We start from the raw sequence: 25,344 nt of genomic DNA on the forward strand, positions 1-25,344 counted from the left end.
ATCTTACCTAGGCTCGTACGTTAGTAAGTATTATGTCGGCTTTGTCAAAAATATATTGTATTGTACCACGAAGACCGTACTTGGTTTCGATATCACTCTAATCCACATAATTCTAAATCAAGTTTATACACGAAGTTTTTGTAATTTTTATCACAAGATAGAGAAAGTTGTGTTAGGAATAGGTTTCAATAGCTTTATATCTAAGGTATCCTCTTATTCAATCATACAATTTTTATGTTTCAAATATAACTTAACGCATCCCTTAGTTTACCTCTCCATCTCTAGACAACAATGTGGGATCTAATGAACCACATGACTTTCGATGCTCGGCGGCAATATAGTCCATTGTTTCAATTTAGAAAACTCGATCTCCCATGTAAGTAATATTGTACAATTTAGTCTAAGGCTCTTTATTTTCATATTCATTCATAATCCAAACCTCCACAAACATATCACTACTGCTACTAGTAAAGATGTACAAGCAATCCCTCAACTTTCCCAAGAAAAAACAATTCTTATATGTATTAGGCTGCAAAAGATTTTGATACGACTTGTTCTCCAAATCAAGAGAAAAAATGGCATTCAAAAATCAACTTGAATCATCATATGCCAACCAATTAATGGTACCATGCTGGTCGGTATGGCAATGTAATACACACCATAGGGGGCTGAATTGCATTTTAAAATTTAAATTTAGTTTGTAGCGAAAGCGTTTTTAGTAAAGGTGAATTACGACGTATCAGATTATGCAAGGTCCAATAACAATGATAAAAAATAACAAGATTATGTTTAAGCTAAGATTAACTTTGAATTCAGAGATTCTAAGTAGTCTTAATACAATAAAATATTAATAGAATCTACACATGTTACAAAACAACCACAATCTCAAACCAAACAGTAATTAAACAACTATACTAATTAATACAATTGTGTAAGGGCTTGATAAATCATCAATGCATCAAAACTAAGTGTGATTTTATAGTAATGTGAGACAAATAAAAATCAAGTTTTAAGGATTAAACCTAGATCACACCTAATTTCTACACTATCAATTTATCAAGTTTCAAATACACAATTAATTAAAATTAAAAAGGATAGAGAAGAGAGAAGACACCGAGATTTATAATGGTTCACTATTTCGTCCTCGCTTCGAGCTACCTCCACTCTTCTTGATGGAAAACACCTCCACTAAGAACTTCTAATAGAATATAGAATGTTTGAATACAACGTGATTACAAGAATTCCTTGAAACTACCTTAGTTCTTCAATTCCTATGCAATCACTCCATAATCTTCAACTACCCTCTAAAATTGGTGCTTCTTGATGTCTTCGAATCTTCAATTACCCGTGCAACCCTTGAAGTTTTTCACTCGAACTCTTCGATGCTCTGTCCGGCAATTAGATCCCCTTGAACACAAAAACTTTAGAAAGAACCCACAAGACCTTTGGAGGTGGAATGAGATTATTCACTTCACTTTAGAACCTTTATTAACCCAATAAAATTAATTGAATGAACCAACTTACAATCCCTATAGCACTCTAGCAATCTTATTGCAACACCCTATTTCTATTAAAGCGATAATACACGCGAATAAAGCATTTATTCAAGAAATAGACGTCACGTCACCAAAAGTCTTCCAAAAATATAACATGCATAAATATTCAAACAACTACGCAACAGATATAAATCATACATCACCAAAGTATACATGTCATAAGATCAATATACATCCATAAATAAAATCTCCAAAACCCGACAAATGGGCAAAATCTCCATAACATAAAAAAATCCATAATATCATAAAGACTGACACCTAATTAGAGCCTAATCTAAGACTCTAACAGATAAACAGAGGAAGCTCCCGCTATCCTCAAGAAACTCACCAGGAAAGCAATCAAACTAATCATGCACGCCGTGTTGGTGTAAGCCCTAGAGGCCAATAGTTTATGTTAAACCTATCTTATGTATCATGACTTTTATTATTGAATAATATATGACACTCTTTATTATATTTATATAATGTTAATAAAGTCCTTAGAATAGATAGTTCGTGTAATAATATATTAAGTGTGACTTAATCATGAGATTACATTATCTTATAGAACGCTATTCTTAAATGTATCCGTATTCAAAGCTTTAATATGAATAAAGGATAATAATAAAGTGTTGAGACTATTATGTATGTAGACTGATGACCGCATCTCATGGGTCATAGATATGAGATATCAAGTCTATACATAGATATAAATATTAGGAGTAATATTTATATTGGATTGACCCACCGTGAGAATACTACATAGTAAGTTATGAAATTGTCATAAGATATTCTCACAATGATAATAATGTATATTGCTCTTAGACCTGAAAGCACTGTGATCTCTAGATGTGGACTCAAGTGCTTTGTTGTCATTCTAACGTTGTCTGTAAAAGGATAATTATAACGTTGGTTGATGGGTACTTGATGAATCATGCTAAGGGACATGAGTGTCCTAGATGGGATTTGTTCCTCCTCATTAACAGGAGATATATCTTTAGGCCTCTTGATGAAATATGACTGTAAAACTGCATGGCCATGCCGAACTAAGTCAATATGAGATATTGGACTTATTCGTTATTCAGTATATTTCGGAATCAATAAATATAAAAGATATGTTTTATGAATGAATGCATGTATGCATGATTATGCTAAAGAACATGGAATGCATGGTGAGGTTAAGTCCACAATGTTGGAGCTTAAGGGTAACATCGCCATTTGGTAAGGACTATGGTTTCAAATTGCACTTGTAACAAGGGTTCTACCAAGTTCCCAAAGTCTTTAACCACTTCCGAACATTTATCGGGTGACGGGAGTACGCCCATTCCAATTAACATCCGTCGGAAAGTCTCGTTTAGGTGTATTATCGCGTATCAACTAAATCAAGAGTACTCTCGATTAGCCACCGCACTACGTCCTAAAAGGCCAGGATAGGTTAAAGGTGATTAAAGGTCCTCAACTTCAATGGTCCCTTGAAAATAGCATGTCAAACATGAGTACTCACGTTGACAACATATACTTCCAAGATCCCTCTGTTGAGTGGGGTTATCACATGTGCCAATATCCAAGAGTACTCTTGGCATGGAACTAAGATTATACCACCGTCCTATCTTAAATTTCACTCAAGCCCGGGTGTAGGACTTATCTCACCACTCACGTTAGAAAGAAGAGGGAGAACATATATACAAGTATTTCCATCCTTTATTTTTTTGTTTTTGTTTTAAGCAAGTTATAGCACAAAAAATTAAATAAAGCCAAGTTAGGCTCAACCCTCTTAGGGGGTCCCCAGTGAAGTCGCCATTTCTGTCGCGTCATTTTTCGGAGATCAAGACTATTTGATTAGCTTTTGACTCACTAATTATTCCACGACTGAACAATTTTATTTGTTTAAGGAAAGGGGAAAAAAAGGTTCAAACTACCACATTGAAAAGATTTTGGGTTCGGGGTTAGTTATATTTGAGGAAGGTATTAGCACCCTAAATATTCGTAGTACTCTACAAGAACCTCTTGATTTTATTTATTTTTCGTGCTATAATTTACTTGCTTTTTTTTTTTTGTTTAAAAGAAGGAATTAAAAACTAGTGATTTAAAAGAAAAAGAAAGTGAGACCTAATTTATCTACATTTTTTATGATTTGGAAGGACATGGTCCTCTGCCTACGTACCCATGAGGGATCAAAACCTCGTAGTTCGGGGTAGAAATTGACGTTTAATTGGTTTTGTGTTTTTTATAAGTTTTTGAAAAAAGTTTTAAAGAGAAAAGCCAAGTGGCAAATGAGTATTTGTTTGTGCTTTTTAATATTGAAAAAAAGAGACTTAAAGTAAAGTTAAATTAATTGAAGTTTGATTAAGAAAAGAAAATAAAAATGCGGTCACTTGATTTGGATCAAGGTTTATTATGAAATTATTTTTGTGATTTTGATTATTTGCATGTTTTTTGTTGTTTTTTTTGGAATATTAAATAAAAATTATACTAACGGAGCAATAAAAATAAAAGCGCGTGAATTTTTGTCGTGACGTTGGATCACCACAAAATCCCTAATCTAATTTTTTTGCATTTTTGGATATATATAAGGCGGTAAAGAAATAAAAGGACACACACACCCACACACTTTTCTCATTTATATTTACATTGGACCTAAATACATTCTAATTGCTGGAAAATAAATAACAATAATTAAAATGCTAAATAAAAATAAAAAAAATGCAAAAATGCTAAACAGAAATAAAATGCAAGAAAATAAAAGAAATGGACAACCGAAGGGACGAAAATTACCCAAGGGACAAAATTCCGAAGGGACTTATTCCGAAGGGACAGAAAAAAGAGGGAGAAGAAAAGAATAGCTCGTCAACACAAGCTAAAGAGGGAGAAGAGAGAAAAGTTCTTTGACAACTCAAGAGAACTTTTGATGTGTGAAATTGTGTGGAATGAGAGCTCTATTTATAGGTGAGGAGGTTGATGAAAAATGGAAAATTGGTTTAATGAAAATGATGGACAATTATGGTGAATTTTGAAAAAGGAATGCTAAAGTTTGACACTTGATTTGATTTTTTTTTTTTAGACCTTGTACATTTTATTTTTGGACCTATTGACACTTTGTTTGTTTTGGACACTAATTAATTAAAAATAAATAAAATAAAAATAAAATAAATCTAATACGAAATAAAATAAAAACAAATTAAACTAAATTATGTAAAGAAAAATAAAATTAAAAGATGGAAAATAAAAATTATTAAATATAAAAATAGTAACTAAACTTAAAATTAAAATTAATAAAAGATGGAAATTAGATAATAAAAAGAAAATAAAGAGAGAAAAGAGGGGCCGACTCGGAATCAAAAATGAGGTATTTTAAAATACCTCCATGCCGAATTTTTACTGAAAAATCAGAGATCGATCAGAGTCAAGTGACATGTGTCAGTGGGGCCTTAGGTCAAAAATTGGGGTATGACATTGTTTTTCTTGAAGGAGTCTGTTTTAGGTGGTGACGTATCCTCATGAATGTTTTTAGGGTGTTTATTTTCAGGTGTTCCGCCTATATACGGCGTCTTTTGTTTGTACTCTCGGTTTCACCAGTCTCTGTTCATCTTGAGCAGTTATCTGGTTGTTTAATAAAATTTGTTGTTTCAAAAAAAAATATATTAATTATTGTAATTTAAGAAAGTTAAAATAAAAAGACTGAACATTTTTTTTTTTGACAGAAGTTGAATGTGCATTTATAAAAAAATATTTACGTTAAAACCTAGAAGAAGAAAAAATAACACAGATCTTAAACATTTATAGTAAATATAAAATGGAAACTGTATCCTTTAAAAAAAAATGGAAACTGCAATCAAAGGTTAATGTAAAATTGAATGAAAAACCAGTTAAATGTATCAACTATCAATTAAAGAAAAGAAAAACGTATGGAATCATAGAAAAATATATTGTGTTTATTAACGAAGAGAGAAGAGGTTACTAAAGGAGAGAGGGGTAATTAAAGAGGAGAAAGTTTTTATTGGAAACTAGCTAGTGGCATTCGAGGCGTATCGGCAGTGTATCGCCGCGTGTCGATGATGTATCGGAATTATTCTATTTTTTAAAAATAAATAAATAAATCAGATACTCTATCTATACGTATCAACGAAGTATCGGAGCGTATCAGCATACCGAGACGTATGGGATTCGATACGGTAGCTATTTTGAAGTATTCCTGCTTTATAGTTTTCCATTCACAATAAACAATCATTTTAATTTTACCAAGTTGAAAAATAAGACTAGGCCTGTGTTGTTTTTTTTTTCTCAAGGAGCTGTATGTTGATTTATTTGCTCAATCACGGGTTTTCTTTCTTACTTTCATCTTCTTCAAAAATAGGGTGGCAACACAAAAGTACTGTCTTTGATAAATCACTTTCTGATTACGATCTTTGATACTTTTTTGTTTGTATGTTATTGTTGTGGGTACCATAATTGAGAGACAATCCAGAAAAACTTGGCAATTAATATTGTTTATTTTAGAATTTTAATAGTACATTTTTGTTTTGTGATGAAAATCAATTTACATATGACACCTTCACATAATTTAGAGTTGTAAGTAACAAGTCAACAACGTTCCTACACAAACTATTATTCTGCCACCATATACATAAACTAATAAAAAGAAGAGAGATAGTTTACACATGAATGCAACCATTCCTCGACTTATATAAAAAATATTCAATGAACAAAAAAATTACAACTAGTGAAAGATGATGAATTCAGCAGAATCAGTGGTACAGTCTCAGAAACGTCACAATAATGGCTCGGTTTAGAAAGCTATATCCATGATTAGCAAAACAGTGAAGAGTCTGCCACAAGTATAATCACCTAATAAAATATGAAGCAAACTAAATAGATATAAGTCATGAATAGGATAAAAAAAAAAAAAAATCAAAACACTTTATAACGTGATCAATAAAACTGTGAAGTGTCCTCGTGAGCGTAGCTCAGTTACTATGGACAATGCATAATATATGCGGTCCAAGGTTCAAACCCTGACCACCAAAACAAAAAAACTGTGAAGTAGGTTACACTAACCTTAACTAGCCGGAGCTCAATTTTTTCCAAAGTTGTTTAACTTTGGGATCAAAGTAACATAGAGCTTGTCACCTACTCCATCAATAAACCGAAAGTATGCATGCCTCCATTTTCTAATAAGAAACAAAGAACCAGAAATCCCCCAAAAACCTACTGCAAATCCAATTCCCATGCCAAGATACATTGATTCTCTTATAGAGTCCTCGTCTTCAATCTGTGTAAAAGGCTTTTCAGTGTTAGGATTTTCTTCTTCTGTGGTACAATTGGTTACAGGAGCTCCGCATAGTTTAGGATTTCCAATGTAGCTCGATTCATTAAAACTTTGAAGTTGAGTTCCTGTTGGAATTTTTCCGTCAAAATTGTTGTAAGATAAATTCAAATAACCCAAAAATGTTAAGAGAGACATGCTCTGCGGAATTTCACCATAAAACTTATTACTAGAGAGGTCAAGAGATTCCATATTCTTCATGCGTCCAATATCTTTTGGTATTGTTCCAATCAAATTATTGTGAGATAAGTTTAACGTTTGAACTTGAACAAGCCGAAACAATTCCAATGGCACTTCTCCGGACAAGCTATTGGCTGAAAGGTCAATAGTTCGTCTCTCCGGACGGACTTGATACACATATTCTTGACCTTTGGTAAATAAATTAAATGTGACAGGCCTCCATACATACACATGATTAGTATTCATTTGAGTCAAGTTGTAGACGCTGTTCGGCAAAGATCCTGAAAATTTGTTGTGTGCAAGGTCCAAATGAAACAAAGAAGTGAGATTGAATAATTGTGGTGGAATATTCCCTTCAAATTGGTTAGATCTCAATATAACCACTTGTAAGTATTGTGACATCATGGTTGGTATAGTTCCATAAAATTCATTTTCTCCCAAGAACATGTATCGTAAATCTTTCAAATTAGCGAGGTGCACTAGAACTTCACCAGACAGCCTATTTCTACACAAGATAATGTATTGTAAATCTGTCAAGTTCTTCCAACTATGTGGAATTTCTCCTGAGAAGGAGTTGAATGACACATCAACATGAGTGGTCATTGGTGATATGTTTGGGAGTCCTCCTGTGAAATTGTTGTGATCCAACCTTAAAAACAAACAATTTAGTGTTAGGTTAGATATGTCTTCAGCAATCGAATTGTTTGTCAAAATAAGTTCATTGGGTATTCTTTCTACAAGGCTCGAGAACTTATTTCTATCCACAAACGAAATTCCTGAGCTCGATAAGTCGAGATCTTGCAGTGACTTTTGTGTATATATCCAAGATGGAAAGTTTGGGCCTTGATTTGTATTACTCAATGATAGGTGAGAGAGTTGAAAAGGAGGAACCCAATCCAAATCAAATTGGAATGCAACATTTGAATTACTCATGTCTAGTGAAACTAAACTAGAGTGTTTGGAAAAAGTTAAATTTGAAATTTCAGCAGAGAAATTATTAGAGCCAATGGATAAGGAAATTAAGGATGAGAGGTTTCCTAGAGTTGAAGGAATGAAACCGCTTAACATGTTCATTGAAAGATCAAGGTGTTGAATATTTGGTAGTTGCCCTATTCTATCTGGAATTGATCCTTGTAGGTTGTTTTTAGAGAGATCAAGGTGTCTTAAAATTTGAAGGTTTAGCAAGCTTGAAGGTATCTCACCATGTATATTGCTTTCATGAAGGTAAAGATAGGTGAGATTTTTTGTGAGATTAAAAAACCCATTTGGCAAATGAGAGGTGAAGTTGTTTAAAGAAAGATTAAGAATTACAATTGAAGACAAATTCAAATACTCAAAAGATGAGTTGAACATGAAGTTGTTCAGTTTGCAATCAGTCAATTGTAGTTCTAATAGTGAGGGAAGTGTACTCACTACTTGAAGCCAATTGGATTCCTTGTGAAGATCAATTCCACTAAGGATGAGATATTTCAAGGAAGAATGTGGAGAAAGCCAATCAAGATTATCCATGTGCAGATTAGGACCTTCGTTGAAGGATAAGTCAAGGTAGAAAAGGCTAGATGAATGTGTGATGTTGTGTTGAGTGACTGGAATACTTATCACATCAAAATGATTCATACTCAAATCTAAGTAACTGAGAAACTCCAGTTCGAGAATACAAAGACTCATCTCACCTTTCAAATCTTTCAAGTGGAGATCAAGTTTTGTAACTCTTTCAGTAGTGTTGTCGCAGTGGACTCCTTCCCAAGCACAACAATCTTTTTCGGACCATATTGATATCCGACCAAAAGTATCATGGATGCCTTGTTTGAAGTTTAACAATATCTCACGATCTTTCTCATTGCATTGAACCACGGTGTGGTTGCTGCACATGGTTTTGTGGAATGTAGTTATAGATAAAAGCATAAACAAAAAAAGTGTCATTTGTGAAGTAAGAATGGTCATCTTGAATAAAGAAGTAAGAAGTTGTTGATAGCTTAATGTCATTGGAGATTCTAGTGTGATTATATGCTAATGGAAAAACATAAAAAAAGAAGATGGTTTGGAAAAAATAGGGGAAGCTGACAAAACTAAGTTTGGTAGGAAAAAAAATAATATTAGCTTAAAGAAAAAGGAAATAGATCCAAACAAGACTTTTGAAAAATCAAAGAAGACTTTGAACCTTCTCTCTTTGATTTGTATATCCCTTTTGCCAGAGATACCCAGTCCTCCTTTTTATTTTTCATTTTTTTTCTTCAAATAATTGTGGGTCCCAGGTTGAAATTACTAAACTAGAGTATTAATTATCAATATGTGGATACAAAGATAATTACAGTAGTTGTCATCTCTTTTATTAATTTAAGTTTCATGATTGAACTTATACTTTATAGACTATCCAAGATGCTCTAGCAATTTCTGGTTCATACATAAATTTGACTGAGATACCCAGTTTTCCTTTTTATTTTCTCCACACTTTCATTGACCATAATTATTCTAAATTAATGAATTTGAAAATTTGTCACAGCTTAATGCCCCAAATGTACCATGTGAAACAATAGTAAGTACTACTCGAAAATTAATTGTCGCATAATATATATAACATTCATGATATGAGTGGTATACATATTAATTTGAACGCAAGAAAGTTTTCGGTTAAGGTGTTTTTGGATTGAGAGTTTAGGAGGGGAAGGGAGAGAAAGGTTTACTTTTTAATTTGAATGCAAGAAAGTTTTCGATTAAAGTGTTTGGATTGAGAGTTTAGGAGGGGAAGGGAGAGGAAATTTTACTTTTCTTTTTTAAATTACAGACTATATGACATGTTTTTCTAAAATAAATTAAGTGTGATTGAAGTATTATATGATCGTTTATCGTGTTAATATATTAACTTTAAAAAAAAAAAACATTTTGTAATGTCCGTAATTTAAAAATGAAAGCTAAATTCTCTCCTCTCTTCCTCTCTTAAACCCTCAATTCAAACACACCCTTAAAACATAAATATCAGTTCATTTTAAGAGTGTCTTTGCTGATGTTTGTAGATATGTACAACAATGTGTCGTATATTTCACTTTATCCAATGGGGTGGTACTGCATTGCCAATTTGCCACCATCTCTTTCCTACTTTTTTGATGTAAAAACTAATATTAAATTAGAATATGATTTTAAAATATAAATTTGAGGTGTATTATATGATTAAAAGGGACTCAATTTAGAGTTTTGAATAAGTGGTATGAATATTTAGAAAATGTAGTTTAGTGGTTTAAACAATTGAAAAATGTAAAATAATATAATGTATTCAATGAGGGATTGTATAGATGTGAGTGCTCTTAGAGTCCTGCTAGTGTCTTTTAAATAAGGTAAATTTATTGAAGACAAAAGTTTGTTATGCTTTGTACTTGAGCACCATCCCAGACCATATTGATAGAGAAAAAAAAAAAATCAAATGAACATAAAATCAATATCAATCAATAGTACATATATCTATAGAATAAATACTCAATTTCCCCCCTAAAATTGTAAGTTTCGTCAATTATCCCCCCGAAATTAACAAAACTTCAATTACCCCCATGAAATTGCATAACGTTAATCAATTTACCCCTCTGTCAAATTTTTATGTTAACTGTTTACGGTTATGATCAAATACCCCCCTGAAATTTTGCACTTATATGCAAAATGCCCCCTAAACTTAAAAATTTAGATTTTTTTTCTTACCAAAAATCATACATTTAGTTCTTCAAGTAGTATATTGTACCTATTGTCATAAAAATTCTATTTACAAGAAAATGAATGAATATATGCCAAAGAAATCATGGTTTTGTCATGTGCAGCCTTTTCATTCATATTTCATATTTATCAACAAACCATGTTTCTTCTTCCTTCTGCAGATATTAACCTATGGGCACACAATTATCAAAGACTTGTGTACTTTGTGTAAAAAAAAAGTCTTCTATATATGTATATGTTTAAGACACATGAGAGTAACATATCTTCCATAAAGATTTATATGACCAATAGCTGCATAAACATACATTCCATACATATTTATATGATCAATAATTGTTAATTTGTTTGCCTTTAATATCTTTTGAGTCAAGCATAAAAAAAATATAAATTTTCAAGTTTAGGGGGCATTTTGCACATAAGTGCAAAATTTCAAGGGGCTATTTGATATTAACCGTAAACAGTTAACAGAAAAATTTGACAGAGGGGGTAAACTGATTAACGTTATGCAATTTCATGGGGTAATTGAAGTTTTGGTAATTTCAAGGGGGTAATTGACGAAATCTACAATTTCAGGAGGGAAATTGACTATTTACTTTATATCTATACTATATATACAAAAAACTATCCCTTTCAGTTCTTTTGGACTCGATTTTACTTTTCAAAAATACCCTCAATTTTGAATACAAATAACACATGTAACAAATAGATAAGAATAAATTTAAATATTAAAAACTGAATAATTGACGTTTAGTGTTAATATGGTGACATGGACAAAATAATTGACCTGTCATGTGTCGATTGGAGAACATCACCTACAGGACATATCTAAGTTTTCTCCATATATATATATGTTTTTGTCCTTTATCATTTAAAAATTGTAATAAACTAGATGAATATATTTATACTTAATTTATTATTATCTCAATTATACCCTTAAACAACTTTTTATATAATAAAGATTGTTGTTGGTGTCATTAAAAAAATATTTTTTTGTTATATTGTTGTTGTAATGGTTCGTTTGATTTGTTATAACTTTAAAAACAAACATTTATATTTTTACTTTTAATCAAAATTAAAATTTCATAAAAAAACACCGTTCATAATTTTCTAAACGTTAGTTGACACCTCAGCAAAAAATCTAAAAGCAAATCTCTAAACTGTTGGATGTCAAAATCATATTTATTCTAATCGGTAAAAAACAAGGTTTATGAGGCAGTTTGTTATAACTTAAACAAAAAAAAAAAAAAAATCATTGTATATGTTTGTTATAGTTTTTTTTTTTTTAAAGCAAAGATCTCTATAAAAGAAAAATCCAAAATCAGTTTCAAATGAAAAGATATTAAAAGTAATTTTTCAAAACATATATTTTTTTAAAGGCGAGACAAAATAAATATCAAAAGATGAAAATAATTTTGTAATAAAAAAATTCTTTTATATAGTTGTATCCAAAAATGTTAAATTATTTTTTCAAAGAAGTGATTGTTATTACATTTAACAACAAAATTGATTTTTCTTTTTCATAAAGTCTCTAAAAAATAATCTCTAAATTATAGAATGTCAAAATCATTTTTTTTAATCTACGAAAAATGAACTATATATATGTAATTTACATCTTCTAAAATTAAGTTTATGACTTTTTTTTTAACCAAAAAGGTAGCTAGCAAAGGGCTAGGCTACCAAAATATATTATATAAAGAGAAGCAAAAACAAAAAGGAGGGGAACAAGAACCAATACCTCCTGAAAAATTTACAAACCGATAATTAGGAAACCCTAATTTGTTTTTACCATAAAACTCTCTTATACAATCAGGCACTTGCATCCAAATCATGAGATGATTAATAGAAAGACCTACATTAGCTAAGGTATCAGCACAAGTATTGCCCTCTCTATAAACATGAGTGGCAAAAAAATTCTTAGATTTTGTAGTCTGGATACAATTCTCCCATCTGTTCCTCAAACACCAAGGAACCAAAGCATTATTCTTAATGGCGTTGATTACCAAAGCAGAATCACTTTCAAGCCAGAGTTTTTTCTAATGAAATTGTTTTGCTAATTCTATGGCTCGCATTGCACCTAACAATTTAGCATGAAAAGCAATGTTTAACCCTGTATGCTCAGCAAAGCAAAGCAGCAAATTTGATTCATAGTCTCTGAATATTCCACCTCAAGCAGAAGCTTGAGGAGTTGCAGAACCGTAAATGTTACATTTAACCCACCAAGGTATGGGAGGCTTCCAAATAACTTCAATTATCTTTGGGGAATTTGGGGGGGTGAAGATTGACATTGAACTTCTTTAAGATAATGAAATTAGAGATGGATGCTGAAGCCACTGAACTAGTCAGGTTGCCGGTTAAACTAGTGCCAGCAATGACTACAAATAAAGAACTTTTCCAATGTATTTTTTTGTTTGAAAAATGCAATTGGTTTCTGGCATACCAGACAGCATTTAAAATATTTATCAAGGAAGTAGTGATAATAAGCTTACACTGAGGATTCCTGGAACCATTACAAATGGACCGAATTTCTTCTATTGTCTGGAATTTGCAGCTTCTGTTGATAGTGGATGCAAGCCGATTCCATAACTGTGTTGTGTATGAACATTCAAGGAATAAATGATTGGAAGTTTCTGCATTCTTGTAGCAAAGAGAGCAGATGGAGGGGAGAAGACAGCCTTTGGATTGAAGATTATCATCCGTTGGAAGTTTGTTTAACATTAACCTCCAAGCAAGCAGGGATTTTGATGGGGGGATGTCCTTGGACCAGATAAACTTAGCCCAAGAAACCTTAGGAAAACAATGCTTCTTAAAGTTGTAGGCTTCTTTTAAAGTGAGTATACCGTTTCCAACATGCTTCCAGACAAGTTTATCAATGTTAATTTGCACTACTAGAAAATTCGGTTTTAGCGACGGAAATTTATGAAGGTTTAATATCCGTCGCAATCTGGGACGGATTTTGTGAGGGGTCCTCTTTTGATGTCATTATCGACGGATTGTGCGAGGGATTGTCTCGTCGCTACATGTCCGTCATAAATTCCTTCAGAAATGTGACATTACGTAGTTTTGTGAGGGATTTAGCGAGGGTTTTATTCCATCGATAACTATTCCGTTACATATTCCGTCGCAGATTCCCCAAATGGTTTGCGACGTCCTTGCATTCCGTCTCAAAGAGAATTTCGCGTTTATGTGTGAGATGTGAGATGAGACTTGAACCCGCGACCTTGGAATTGCAATTAAGGAAAATTACCACCAGGCCATGGTGACTCATTTGTTACTTCTTTTAATTGTTTTTTATTAGTACTAAGTTACTTTAAGTTTTTTTTAATTGGTTTTTATTAGTACTAAATTATTTTAGATTTCTCTTTTTTGAAAATCTTTCCTTTTCTTCCACTAACAAATACATGACCCCACTAATTTGCATTTTTTTCCTTCATTTTTACTTATTTTTTATTCAAATCTAAATCTGGCTTAAATGTATTTTTTTGTCTTCCTATTTACATATTTTTGAAGTTTTAATACCCTTATTTTAAAAACCAACATTTTGATCCTCTATTAAGAAAGTCAACGGATATTTTTAGTCCTCCAATAACTTCATTGATGTGACGCTGACTTGGCATAATGATTTGAAAAATATATTTTTATTTTACTTATATATTACAATATTAGTATTCATTATAAAAATTTCTTCAACAAATCTTCATCTTCAACAACCAACAACCACATGCACATTTGGGGGTTGAGTTTTAAGAGTGCTGATGATGGATTGTGATTAATCTTGTGTTAGTGTTGAATGTTGATGGTAAAGATGGAGGCAATTATTTTAATTAATTTATAATATAAAAATAAAATAAATCATAATATTAATCAATAATAATGACATGGAAAATATTTTTTATACCTCATTAATACACGGTCAGCACCATGTCATTAACGAGGATGTGACATCATCAAAATTTGTGGGGGATCAAAAAAAATTGTTGACTTCCTTAATATAGGGATCAAAAAGTTGGTTTTTAAAATAGGGGATTAAAACTTCAAAAATGTTCGACAAAAAAAAAAACTTCAAAAATGTGTATATAAAAAACCCTTAAAAATAAAATTATATATGTTACACCCACTATTATAAAAAAAAATTAAAATAAAAGAAAAAACAAATAAGAATAGTTGGAAGGTGCGATCATACCAGCACTAATGTGTGCTTGGGCGAGAGTAGTACTAGGATGGGTGACCTCCTGAAAAGTCCTTGTGTTGCACCTCTTTTCTTGTAAAAAAAAAAATGTTAATTTTTCCATTTTCAAATTATTATCAAATGTGGTAGAAATTTAAGTTCTCTACGAATAAATAAATATTTTATAATTTTTTTTAAGGATTGTAATTAAATATTATGAGGTAATTTATAATTTAATTGATAAATTATTTTTGTTTAATGATGCAAAGTTAGTGGGGCATATTTATATACTTTTCATTTGAGTCATTATTAGTGTATTGTCATTGAGTCCTTAACAGGTACTTTTATTAGTATATTATAAATAAGTGACGTGTAACGTGGGGTCCATTTAAGGAGTCCCTATTAAGGAACAACCATTATGGATGCTCTAAAGGACTGAATGTGAATTTACTCGTGAATTTATGTTTCAATATCACTTTATTATTATTGTACAAGTATCATGCTTTGTACTTTTTTTTATCTGAATTAGATTGTGATGGTGAATGTGAAAAATACAAAAATGAGAGTTATTGAAACGCACTGTTTAACTTGTAAAATCAAAAATTAATAATAATTAAAAAAAATTAAATTTATGAAACTAGTTGTAATACCCCAATAAAAAAAAAGATATATTATTTAGGAATTCAATTAAATTAACTTATTTATCAACTTAAGGTCATTGAATTTTAATATAATTTATAATTAAATAGCCTCTAAGTCTCAAATTTTAGAAAAGTTACACATTAAATTATTTATTAGAAATTCAGCATAATATTAAAATAAAAAAAAAGGATTTAGTTAGAAATATTTTTAGTGGTAGCGGGTGGTATGAGGATCAGGTGTTGAGGAGAGTTGGTGATGGGGTTGACACTTCGTTTTGGTCTGATAGGTGGATAGGGGAGGCTCCTCTTTGTGTGCGGTTTAGGCGGTTGTTTGAGTTTACAGAGAATAAGTCTATGTCCGTCTGGTGGATACACAGTTCGAGGTGCATATAGTTTGTTAATCTCTCAGGTACCTCAGGCCGCCGACTATGCTATGGATTTGGTGTGGCACAAACAGGTTCCCTTGAAGGTTTCCATTTTTGCGTTGAGGCTCATCCGTGATCGTTTACCAACAAGGACAAATTTGATTGCTAGACGGGTGCTGTTGCCTGACATGTCCTCGTATGTTGCTGGTTGTGGTCATCCTGAATCGGCACGACATCTATTTTTATGAACGACACCGAAATGGGTCGTATTGTATATTATATGATTTATATATTTTAGTTTATTTTTAGGCTTAATTGCACTTTTGGACCCCTATCTTTCCAAAAGTTGCGGTTATGGACCCCTAACTAATTTAAATACAAAACAACCCCCTATGTTTTGATTCTTTGGCAGTTTTGGACCCCCAGTCCATTGTTGACTCGGTCAAAACTGCCAAAGAATCAAAACATAGGGGGCTGTTTTGTATTTAAATTAGTTAGGGGTCCATAACCGCAACTTTTGGAAAGATAAGGGTCCAAAAGTGCAATTAAGCCTTATTTTTATAGCTGCCACCCCAAAATTTTAGGTCTGGCTCCGCCACTGCTGAGAGAGAGTCTAAATATTGTAAGGTAACCTTGCCAATGCTCCATGAAATTGAGGCAGACTTGTATTACTGGTTTTGTCTGAAAGTTATGTGAATTCCTATTTATACCGACTGATCTTTTTACTTCATCATTCTTATCCTATTGTTGTGTACTGTACAGTAGGTGAAGTTAAGGTTGTTGCTGATATGCATAAAAGGAATGCTGAGACGGCTAGGCATTCCGATGCTTTTATTGCCTTACCAGGTTAGCATGCAATTTGTGTATTAATTTCTAGCATTTTATAGTCATAGCGTGAAGAAATTACCATATTTCATTGTTTGATTCCTTTGAAAAATAATTGTTTCACCGACATTTTCATATTTTTTTGTTGTTTACTTGGTTGCTTTTTAGACATAATGGTTTCTTTTTGTCTAGTAAAGTTGTTTAACTTTCTAGACTAATCCAAATGTTGTTGTGTTTTGTGGGGTTTATTTCTTTGCTAAACCTTTTTATCTTTTCTCATTGCTTCAATCTACTAATTCCTAAACAACTGTCATGGCTTTCTTTCATACGTTCCAATGTTTATATGATTAATAAGGAAGAACAACCCTTCAAAGCTTACTTGATACTAATGAATAATGATAGTGACCTTACCTTACCTTATCCCTTAAAATATAAAATATTGGACTGAAAGTCATAGCTTTTGTGGCTCTGATCCAATTGATGATTTATGTTACATTTTGATTGCTCTGGCAGCCTTGTCTCCCATCCTCAATAACGACCAGAGCTACCGAAAGCATGAAAGCGTCTGGTCATTAGGGTCTCTGCTCACCCCTGCTCGAATTTCTCATCAATTGGAGAGTTTACATGGTCGTGAGTTGCTTTATCAGGGAAAATCAATTTGATGAATGTGGCATCATCTATTGTCTTTCACGAATGGACTGTGAAAAGGTCACTGAAAAGTTACAGGTTGGTATTTTCTTGTGATGAACTGTCTGTGATTTTCTTGTGTTCAAGCTTTTCTTTCTTTATCTTCCCCTTTTTATCATTCTTTGTTGTTTGTGTTTCATTGTCTCTATCTGATATGAGATCTGATAAACCATGACTGCTCTCTTGTGACCTCCTGCACTCTTAGTCTTATGTAAATGTGAATGTGGCATCTAATTGTGTGACTTGTGATTTTATCAGAAGCATGTTTGGTAGTAGCATTCATTTTAAGCACTTCAATTGCAGCATACATAATTATATGCTATGATAATGTTGTCTGGCATGTGCGAATGGAGTTAATAATCATTGTTTGATTTATGTGTTTGTTCATCCTTAATTTGCAGGATCATTGCAGCTTTTCTCACAGTACTAGAAAAGTTTTCTAATGTAGTTATTGGGTGGTGAGTCCTTGAGTTTTTAGTCATTTGTATATTGTTCAATTTTGATCAATAAGATTTGTACAAAAAATTAATGCCGAAACTTTATGAAGGTTGCCCATGTATGGAGAATTGAAGCTTGCCTTATTCATATTCATGTGGTATCCCAAAACTCAGGTAAGAACATAACATGTTTGAGGGAATGTCTATATGGACACTTAGTTTCACCCTGTATGGAGTACATATTTATTTGTGAATGGTGAAAATTGATGTTCATATCTAAACTACTAGATCAAAATTGGCAGCAAGTGTCAGATATTTTTTTCCTCCAATGGTTCAAATTCTGTTGAAATCTTCAATCACTTATTTACTTTTTGGTTTGGGATGTTCCAGGCCTAGAGGCGGTCGAGGTGGAGGTCCTGCCTTGCTGAATCGTGGCGCTGGGTAAGTTTCTGAGATCAATAGTGATTAGTGCTTTGTTTATTTATTTTAGTGAAATCTGTAAATTTAACTTGTTACCTATTCACTGAACTCCTTGTTTCGTATCCATTTTTGAAGAAAAAAATCTCTTTTTAAAGCAGTCACAACAGTCACAGGAGGAGGATTCACGTTTAGCTGGAGAGCAGTCAGAGGAGGATTCACGTTTAGCTCGAGAGCAGTCACAGGAGGATTCACGTTTAGCTCGAGAGCAGTCACAACAGTCATAGGAGGATTTGCGATTGCTCCGAGAGTGGTTCCAGAAATTCATGGAGTCTTTTACACAAGGCCATTTGCATCTACCTCCTTATCGACCTCATCGTTCGAGTTAGGACTAACATCTGTGTCCACCTACTTGATTATTTATCATATTATTTTGAAAATTTGATTATAACTTTTAGTTTGAAGTAAATGTTCTAATACTATTAAGTAATTATTTCAATATATTTTGATGCAAAAGATAAGTAGTGATTCTTGTGAACGCAATCAAAAAGGTTTTTCATCAAATATTAATGTGATTTTTATCGTATTTTATCATATTAATGTATTTTATCTTGTGATTTTTCATCACCTTGTTGTATATTCCAAAAGTGTTTTGAGAAATTTCCTAAACTAATTTTAAGGAAAAAAAAAAAAACTTATTAGTGACGGAAATATGAAAGTCACAAAATTTTTATCTTGCAGTATTGCGTCAGATACCATAAAGACGCTATTCAAATTCCCAGATATTTTGCGACGGGATTTTTCTCAGTTATTTCCAACGTTTTTTTCCCTCAGTAATTTGTGACGGATACTTTTAACGTCGGTACTTTCTGACGGAAAACTGGGTGACATTTATCCATAATCTGGGAAGCTTAGCGACGGAATTTTGTTGTTTGCGGCCGTATCTGAGCCGCCGCAATGAGTGACGGAGTTGATATTCCGTCGGTCAATTTTTCTGACCCCCATTATTATGACGAATTTCTGAAGCGTCGCAAATCCCGTCACAAAGTCGTTAGCTACGGAATTTTAAATCGTTTGCGATGGAAAACTGCCGTCGCTAAATCCGAGTTTTCTAGTAGTGTTGAGTGGGAAGTGTTACTTGAGCTGCAAGATTCCTCAAAATAGGATACTCCTGAATCAAATCCGCAGGGAAAGTCCATTGATAATTACTGAAATAATCACTCAGCATTTTGGGATAGTGATGTATTTGTGAAGGAAGAATCTGCAGAGATTGGATTAAAGGTTCCTCACCCCAATTCTCCAGCCATAAGTTTATTCTCTTGCCATTTCCAATGATCCAGCAAGTGTTCTCTTTGACTATGCTAAATTCACTTTTGACCCCGCTCGAAATTGAAGAGGATATATGATAATGAATACAATTATTAACTCTAATAGCTCTACGTCTTAAGATGCTTTCCCATTGCTCTTCAGAGTGATTTAACTCCCAACAAAGCTTCAAATTAGTAGCTTGATTTACACATATCAGAGATCTCAATCCCAACGCCTCCTTCTTCGGCATCAACACACACTTTCTTCCATGTTACCGTCACCAGCTTTCTTTTACTTATGTCACCACTCTAGATAAATTTTTTTTTTATCCAAACTTCCATTTCCCTGCTTAGAAGAAACTCTACATGAAGCATCACACGATCAGAGGATCACTTGTCAAAGCTATACCTAAAGCAGAGTATATGAAGATGAGTGACAAATCTAATGCTAAGGAAATGTTTGCTTCTATCTGTGCAAACTATGAAGGTAGCAAGAAAGTCAAAGAAGCAAAAGCTCTTATGCTTGTTCATCAGTGTGAGTTGTTCAAAATGAAAGATGATGGAAGTATTGAGGAAATGTACTCAAGATTTCATACTCTAGTTTCTGGACTTCAAATACTTAAGAAAAGCTATGTAGCTTCTGATCATGTGAGCAAGATACTAAGAAGCTTACCTGCTAGATGGAGACCTAAGGTTACTGCTATTGAGGAAGCTAAAGATTTGAACACTTTAAGTGTTGAAGATCTTGTCAGCTCTCTCAAAGTTCATGAGATAAGTCTAAATGAACATGATTCTGCTAAGAAGAGTAAATCAATTGCTCTACCATCTAAAGGGAAGTCTTCAAAAGCTCTTAATGTTGAATCTGAAGAAGATTCACCTGATGGAGATTCAGATGAAGATCCTACTAAGAAGATGGCAATGCTCTCCAACAAGCTTGAGTATCTGGCAAAGAAGAACAAGAAGTTTCTGAGTAAGAGAGGTGGCTACTGTAACACCCCGTTTTCCCAATATACAAATTTTCTTAACAATTATCAGAGTAAAAACCATAAACGGGATATCACATAGAAACGTAATCCATAAATAATGAAAATAACATATTATTCACGTAAAAGAATGAAGCATGTTATAACATATGACCCCATCCCGTTACGTATCAGAGCGACCTAGACGACACAGTGAAGGCAAGGCCACTCACGACGGCAACTGCACAATAAGCACGATCACCTGCAAGTTACCCATACGAAGGGCAACATTTTCAAGCAGAAGGGGTGAGATTTCATAATAAAATAACATTAATCAATGTAATTGTGAATCATAAATTAACATCATAATCATTCCATTATTAACTTTGCATAAATGCTAAACAGTTATCACGTAATCATATATCCAATCATTATGAACAACATAACATAATCAATAATCACTTATCACGTAATCACATATTCAATCATTATCAACAAGGCATCTTAATCATGACAATGTGACAATGCTCTTAGACTCCCTATATGCATGTGGTACCAATCGTCATTATAAGTATTAATATACTTTAATCGTGCGGAGGACAAAGCTCCTATAAAACGTGCGGAGGACAAAGCTCCTAATATTCGTGGTGAGGACTAAGCTCAATGAGATGCTATGCATGGACACATATGAACAAAACACCGTAATCAACTTATCAACATGCATCCAATAATTTGGAGCTAAACTTCATCATATACTTATGCACTTAGTTAAATAACGGAAGCAGCATAAACAGGTCACATAACAAGATGATATCATTATATCAAAAGCACATAATTTGTATCATTATCACATCTTCTTATCTTGCATGAATATACAATACAATAGTTCATATTCAATTAATATCAATATGACTTAAACAACTCTACAGACTGCATTAAACGACATCACTAGGTCTCATTACCAGTTAGGGGTTCACTCTTGATCAACAAGTGCGACACAGATCGCACAAAACACATAACAATTTCATTCTGGTTGTACTCGCAAGGCGAGAGTCCTTACTCGCCATGGCGAGTACCACTCAACTCCCAACTAAGGTTGTTCTGGGTTCCCTCTGATCCTACATTCATTCCTAATCAATACTAGGTATGTTCAGGTACTCAAAGGCATACAAGATTCAACTAAAAAGGTCGAAACACGAAATCTAACATGCACTTTACCTTAACTCGCTATGGCGAGTAAGGTGGCTCGCAGTGGCGAGCTGCGTCACACAACTCGCGAGGCGAAGGGGATTGCTCGCCATCGCGAGTTGAACCAAACAACTCGCGAGGCGAAAAGGAAGGGCTCGCGTGGCGAGCGATGAAGTTCATCACTCGCAAGGCGAGGATCATCCCTCGCCAAGGCGAGCGATGAACAGAAGCTCGGGTAGACTAGGGTTTTTCTCAAAAATCCATCATAGAACATGGTTCAAAGCTTGGTTTTGATCCCAGAATTCATCCTAAACATATTCTAAGGTTAAAGGACGGTTCTTTCATCAATCTAAACAAGTTTTACCGTTTGATCATCAAATTTTAGGGTTTTGACCTAATTCCAAAACTTTTCTAAATCAATCCTAACTTTGTCAACTAATCATCAGAATTACAGCAATTAACATTATTGAATTATTAGTCTCACCCTTACCTTGTATGAAGAAAATTGCAGCACACTTCTTAGGTTCCTCTAGACTTGGCTTTTTCTCCCTTTTCTCCAAAAACGTACGTACAACAAATGTTTTTTAAAACTAGGTCTAGCCTTTTATATCTCCTCTTAATTACTTATCTTATCTCACTTTCTCCCCAAAACTATCTAAAATATCAAAACAGCCCTTAACTAAATATTTTATATTATTTTCAAATCTTTATTCTATTTAACAATAAAATAATTCTCATATCATAATCAAATCCTCCAAAACTCATAACTTATCACGTCATCAATCAAATCACTAAATTCACCACAAATCATCAAAACATATCAAAATCATGCATATATTATATAATTATAATATAATTGCCTAAACTCGATTAAATAACGATTAAACGAAAGTGGGCGTTACAACTCTCCCCCACTTAAAAGATTTTCGTCCTCGAAAATTTACCTCAAGTAAACAACTCTGGGTAAGACTCCAGCATCTTACTCTCAAGCTCCCACGTCAAGCTTTCACCAGTCGCTCCCGTCTAAACGACTCTCGCGAGAGGTATCTCCTTGCCTCTCAGCGTCTTCACTTTACGATCATCAATCCTCAACGGTAAAGCTTCTACCGTAAGGTTGTCTCTAACTTGCACATCGTCACTCTGAATTACATGAGATGGATCCGGAACATACTTCCGAAGTTGCGACACATGGAAAACATTGTGCAAATTCGAAAGATGCGGCGGTAAACCTACTCGGTAAGCCACCGTTCCAACTCTTTCCAAAATCTGATATGGACCAATGAACTTCGGGGTCAACTTCTTTGACTTCAAAGCACGTCCTACACCAGTCATAGGAGTGACTCTCAAAAACACGTGGTTCCTTCCTGAAATTCAAGATCTTTTCTACGCTTATCATGATAACTCTTTTGTCGACTCTGCGACGCCTTCATTTTCTCTCAGATCATCTGAACTTTCTCAGTAGTTTGCTGAACAATCTCTGGTCCTAAGACCACTCTTTCACCTGACTCAAACCAGCACAACGGAGTTCTGCATCTCCGACCATATAAAGCCTCGAAAGGTGCCATTCCAATACTAGAATGATAGCTATTATTATAAGTGAACTCGATCAACGGAAGATGACTATCCCAAGTTCCTCTTTGCTCGAGAACACAAATCCTCAACAAATCCTCTAGCGACTGAATTGTCCTCTCCGACTGACCATCTGTTCGTGGATGATACGCCGAACTCAATCTCAACTTCGAACCCAAGGCCTCTTGCAAACTTTTCCAAAATCTAGAAGTAAATCTTGGATCTCTATCTGATACAATGCTTGAAGGAACACCATGCAGCTTCACAATCTCTTTGATGTAAATCTCTGCCAACTGGGCAACAGGGAAACTAATATTAATAGGTAGAAAATGAGCTGACTTCGTCAATCTATCAACAACAACCCAAATTGCGTCGTTCCCTCTCGGGGTATTCGGCAAACTCGTCACAAAATCCATCGATATACTATCCCATTTCCATTCTGGCACATCTAAAGGTACCATCATCCCAGCGGGTTTCTGATGCTCGACTTTCGACTTCTGATAAACTAAACAGGAATACACAAACTGTGCCACATCTCGTTTCAAACCAGACCACCAGAAAATCTTCTTTAAATCATGATACATCTTCGTAGCTCCCGGGTGAATACTCAAGCTACTTCTATGACTCTCTTCAAGAATCATCTTCTTAATCTCTTCATTGTCTGGAATGCAAATTCTTCCTCGGAATCTCAACACGCCTTGATCATCGATTTTAAAATCACTGTCTTCAGCCTGATCTCTAGCAACCAACAAATCCATAAACTTTACATCAACTTTCTGTGCTTCCTTGATACTTTTCAGAAATTCACTATCAATCTTCAGCATACCCAGTTTCACACTCTGAGGTGACCATTCACAAACCAAACTCATATCTCTGAACTGTTCAAGTAACTCGAACTCTCTGGCCATCATGGCGGACATATGCAATGTCTTCCTACTCAAGGCATCTGCAACAACATTAGCTTTACCCGGATGATAATTCAAACCAAAGTCATAATCCTTTAGCAACTCTAGCCATCTACGCTGCCTCATGTTCCATTCCTTCTGATCGAACAAATACTTCAAACTCTTGTGATCACTAAACACCTCAAATCTCGAACCATACAAGTAATGTCTCCATATTTTCAACACAAAGACTATGGCCGCCAACTCGAGATCATGCGTAGGATAATTCTTCTCATGAACTCTCAACTGTCTTGAAGCATAAGCTACCACTTTACCTTCTTGCATAAGCACACCTCCTAAACCTAACTTTGACGCATCACAATACACCACAAAAGGTTCATCTGACTTCGGCAAAATCAAAACTGGAGCAGTCGTCAAACGTTTCTTCAATTCACCGAAACTCCTCTCACAATGGACGTCCCACACAAAAGTTTTACCTTTACAAGTCAACTGTGTAAGTGGAAGAGCTAACTTGGAAAATCCCTCGATAAATCTCCTGTAGCAACCAGCTAAACCCAAAAAGCTTCTAATCTCAGTAACGGACTTAGGAGTATCCCATTGCGATACAGCTTCGACTTTAGACGGATCCACAGCAATACCATCTCCGGAAATAACATGGCCAAGAAAACTCACCTCTTTCAACCAGAATTCACACTTAGAAAATTTGGCATAAAGTTTCTTCTCTTTCAACACTTGTAAGACAATCTTCAGATGCTCGGCATGTTCTTCTTCAGTCTTGGAGTAAATCAAAATATCATCGATGAACACAACTACGAACCGATCCAAAAATGCATGGAAGATGCGATTCATATACTCCATAAACACTCCAAGTGCATTGGTCACACCGAAAGGCATAACTTTATATTCATATTGACCATAACGCGTTCTGAAAGCTGTCTTCTGCATATCCTCATCTTTCACTTTAATCTGGTGATAACCTGATCTCAAATCAATCTTGCTGAAAACTCGTGCACCCACTAACTGATCCATCAAATCATCAATTCTCGGAAGTGGATACCTATACTTGATAGTTACCTTGTTCAACTGCCGATAATCAATACACAACCGCATACTACCATCTTTCTTCTTTACTAGCAAAA

At 33.9% G+C, this 25,344-nt stretch overlaps 1 protein-coding gene and 1 non-coding gene across 3 annotated transcripts; one reads left to right on the forward strand and one right to left on the reverse strand.

Annotated features, from left to right (window-relative positions):
- Window positions 1–6,006: 6,006 nt before the first annotated feature.
- Window positions 6,007–9,084, reverse strand: LOC11410669 (receptor-like protein EIX2). Of its 2 annotated transcripts, none has more exons than XM_024780204.2 (2): window positions 6,591–9,084; window positions 6,007–6,400 (listed from the first exon to the last, which is right to left on the reverse strand). In XM_024780204.2, exon 1 carries the CDS (start codon window positions 9,022–9,024, stop codon window positions 6,607–6,609), a length of 2,418 nt encoding a protein of 805 aa, XP_024635972.1. In that variant the 5' UTR covers window positions 9,025–9,084; the 3' UTR covers window positions 6,007–6,400; window positions 6,591–6,606. The 2 variants fall into 2 exon arrangements, with proteins under 2 accessions (XP_024635972.1, XP_013459509.2); XM_013604055.3 differs by having other exon boundaries at window positions 6,007–6,380; window positions 6,591–9,082.
- A 7,437-nt stretch (window positions 9,085–16,521) lies between these two features.
- On the forward strand, window positions 16,522–18,735 carry LOC11410668 (uncharacterized). Its single transcript, XR_003010607.2, has 6 exons — window positions 16,522–16,754; window positions 17,247–17,459; window positions 17,822–17,878; window positions 17,968–18,031; window positions 18,248–18,298; window positions 18,413–18,735. It is a non-coding gene; the product is annotated as an uncharacterized protein (transcript).
- The last annotated feature ends 6,609 nt before the right edge of the window (window positions 18,736–25,344 follow it).

This window comes from Medicago truncatula, chromosome 3 (genome assembly GCF_003473485.1).
Source record: "Medicago truncatula cultivar Jemalong A17 chromosome 3, MtrunA17r5.0-ANR, whole genome shotgun sequence".
Taxonomy (NCBI): domain Eukaryota; kingdom Viridiplantae; phylum Streptophyta; class Magnoliopsida; order Fabales; family Fabaceae; genus Medicago; species Medicago truncatula.